The 1781-nt window shown below is 40.7% G+C and overlaps 1 protein-coding gene across 1 annotated transcript in view; it reads left to right on the forward strand.

The window, feature by feature from the left end:
• Positions 1–183, forward strand: part of LOC136829963 (X-linked retinitis pigmentosa GTPase regulator-interacting protein 1-like) — a 6740-nt gene extending 6557 nt beyond the window's left edge. The window contains exon 4 of the mRNA XM_067089139.1: positions 174–183. Within this exon, the coding sequence (XP_066945240.1) occupies positions 174–183 (10 nt within the window). The remainder of the gene's footprint in view (positions 1–173) is intronic.
• Positions 184–1781: the final 1598 nt, after the last annotated feature.

The raw sequence follows: 1781 nt of genomic DNA on the forward strand, positions 1-1781 counted from the left end.
TGAATTGGTGAAAATTCAGTGACTCCTTTTCCTGTACCTCCGTTCATATTCCCTTCCTTCCACCTTACTTTCCTCAACCCTCTCCTGACAACTGTTCATCGTGTAACTGCAGAAGGTTTCCATCCTGTCAATTATCTTTTAAAATCTCCTTGACCTTTCAATTTCCCTTTCAGCGCCGAATGACCTTATCAAGGTCCCAGCCCTTGGCCGCCTTTCGCCTCAATTCTATACTCTAGTTCTAACTCAAGAGCCAGTGACGAAACTATGTCGATAACCTGGATGTTGTGACGCCATGTTGAGCAACCATAATCAATCAGTGAGGAAATTGGTTAAAAGTGTCACCTGTTGGAGAGAAGTATTGAAAGGACTTCCGCACTCAGTGAGAGCCCCTATAAGCATTATAAACGAGAGAGAATTTGATTAACTGACCCGGATGCTTCCAAAGCCCTCGTTGATCCAGTAATGGACTGTAAGCAATCGGGTATTAGGGGTTCAGATCTCCCTGTTAATATATTTAAAAAAAAGGCCGGACGGATGAAGAGAGATTGATGACATCAGCAATCAGGATTACGAGTGGATGCTCGGAATTGATTCCAGAGCCAGAGGAAATTGATTCCAGTGCTGGAGGAAATTGACTCCAGAGCTGTAAGAAACTGATTCCAGGACCGGAGGAAACTGATTCCAGAACCGTAGAAACTGATTCCAGAGCAGGAGAAAACTGATTCCAGAACCAGAGGAAATTGATTCCAGTACCAGCGGAAAATGATGCCAGAACCAGAGGAAACTGAATCCAGAACCAGAAGAAAATTATTCCAGAACCAGTGAAAACTGATTCCAGAACCGGAGGAAACTGATTCCAGCTCGGAAGAAACTGATTCCAGAGCCGGAGGAAATTAATTCCAGAACCGGACGAAATCGATTCCACAGCCGGAAGAAAATTATTCCAGAACCGTAGGAAATTGATTCCAGAACCGGAGGAAATTGAATCCAGAACCGTAGGAAATTTATTCCAGAACCGTAGGAAATTTATTCCAGAACCGTAGGAAATTGATTCCAGAACCGTAGGAAATTGATTCCAGAACCGCTGGAAATTGATTGCAGAACCGGAGGAAATTGATTCCAGAGCCGGAGGAAATTGATTCCAGGACCGGAGGAAATCGATTCCAGAGCCGAAGAAATTGATTCTAGAACCGTAGGAAATTGATTCCAGAGCCGGAGGAAACTGATTCCAGAACCGGAGGAAACTGATTCCAGAGCCGGAAGAAATTGATTCCAGAACCGGAGGAAATTGATTCCAGAACCGGAGGAAATTGATTCCAGAACCGAAGAAAATTGATTCCAGAACCCGAGGAAATTGATTCCAGAACCGGGAAATTTATTCCAGAACCAGAGGAAAACTGATTCCAGAACCAGAGGAACAGGATGATCCTGTCACAGAAACTGGAAACGTTTCGAACGTTTTAGTCTTGATTAAAGTGAAGTGAAGTCTTGTCGTGTTGTAATTGTTATCTATATGGAAAGAAAATAGATTGTAGTTATTGTAGAAATTACTTGTTTTGATAATGGACGCTCCAGTGTGGTATTTCAAGTTCATTTTTAAAGTGTTGCACTGTTGACGCATCTATGCATATCCATATATATATATATATATATATATATATATATATATATATATATATATATATATATATATATATATATATATATATATATATATATATGTGTGTGTGTGTGTGTGTGTGCGTGTATTGTATTCTAACTTATATACATGTGCTGAAGCA

Source organism: Macrobrachium rosenbergii, chromosome 45 (assembly GCF_040412425.1).
Source record: "Macrobrachium rosenbergii isolate ZJJX-2024 chromosome 45, ASM4041242v1, whole genome shotgun sequence".
In the NCBI taxonomy this organism is placed as follows: Eukaryota; Metazoa; Arthropoda; class Malacostraca; order Decapoda; family Palaemonidae; genus Macrobrachium; species Macrobrachium rosenbergii.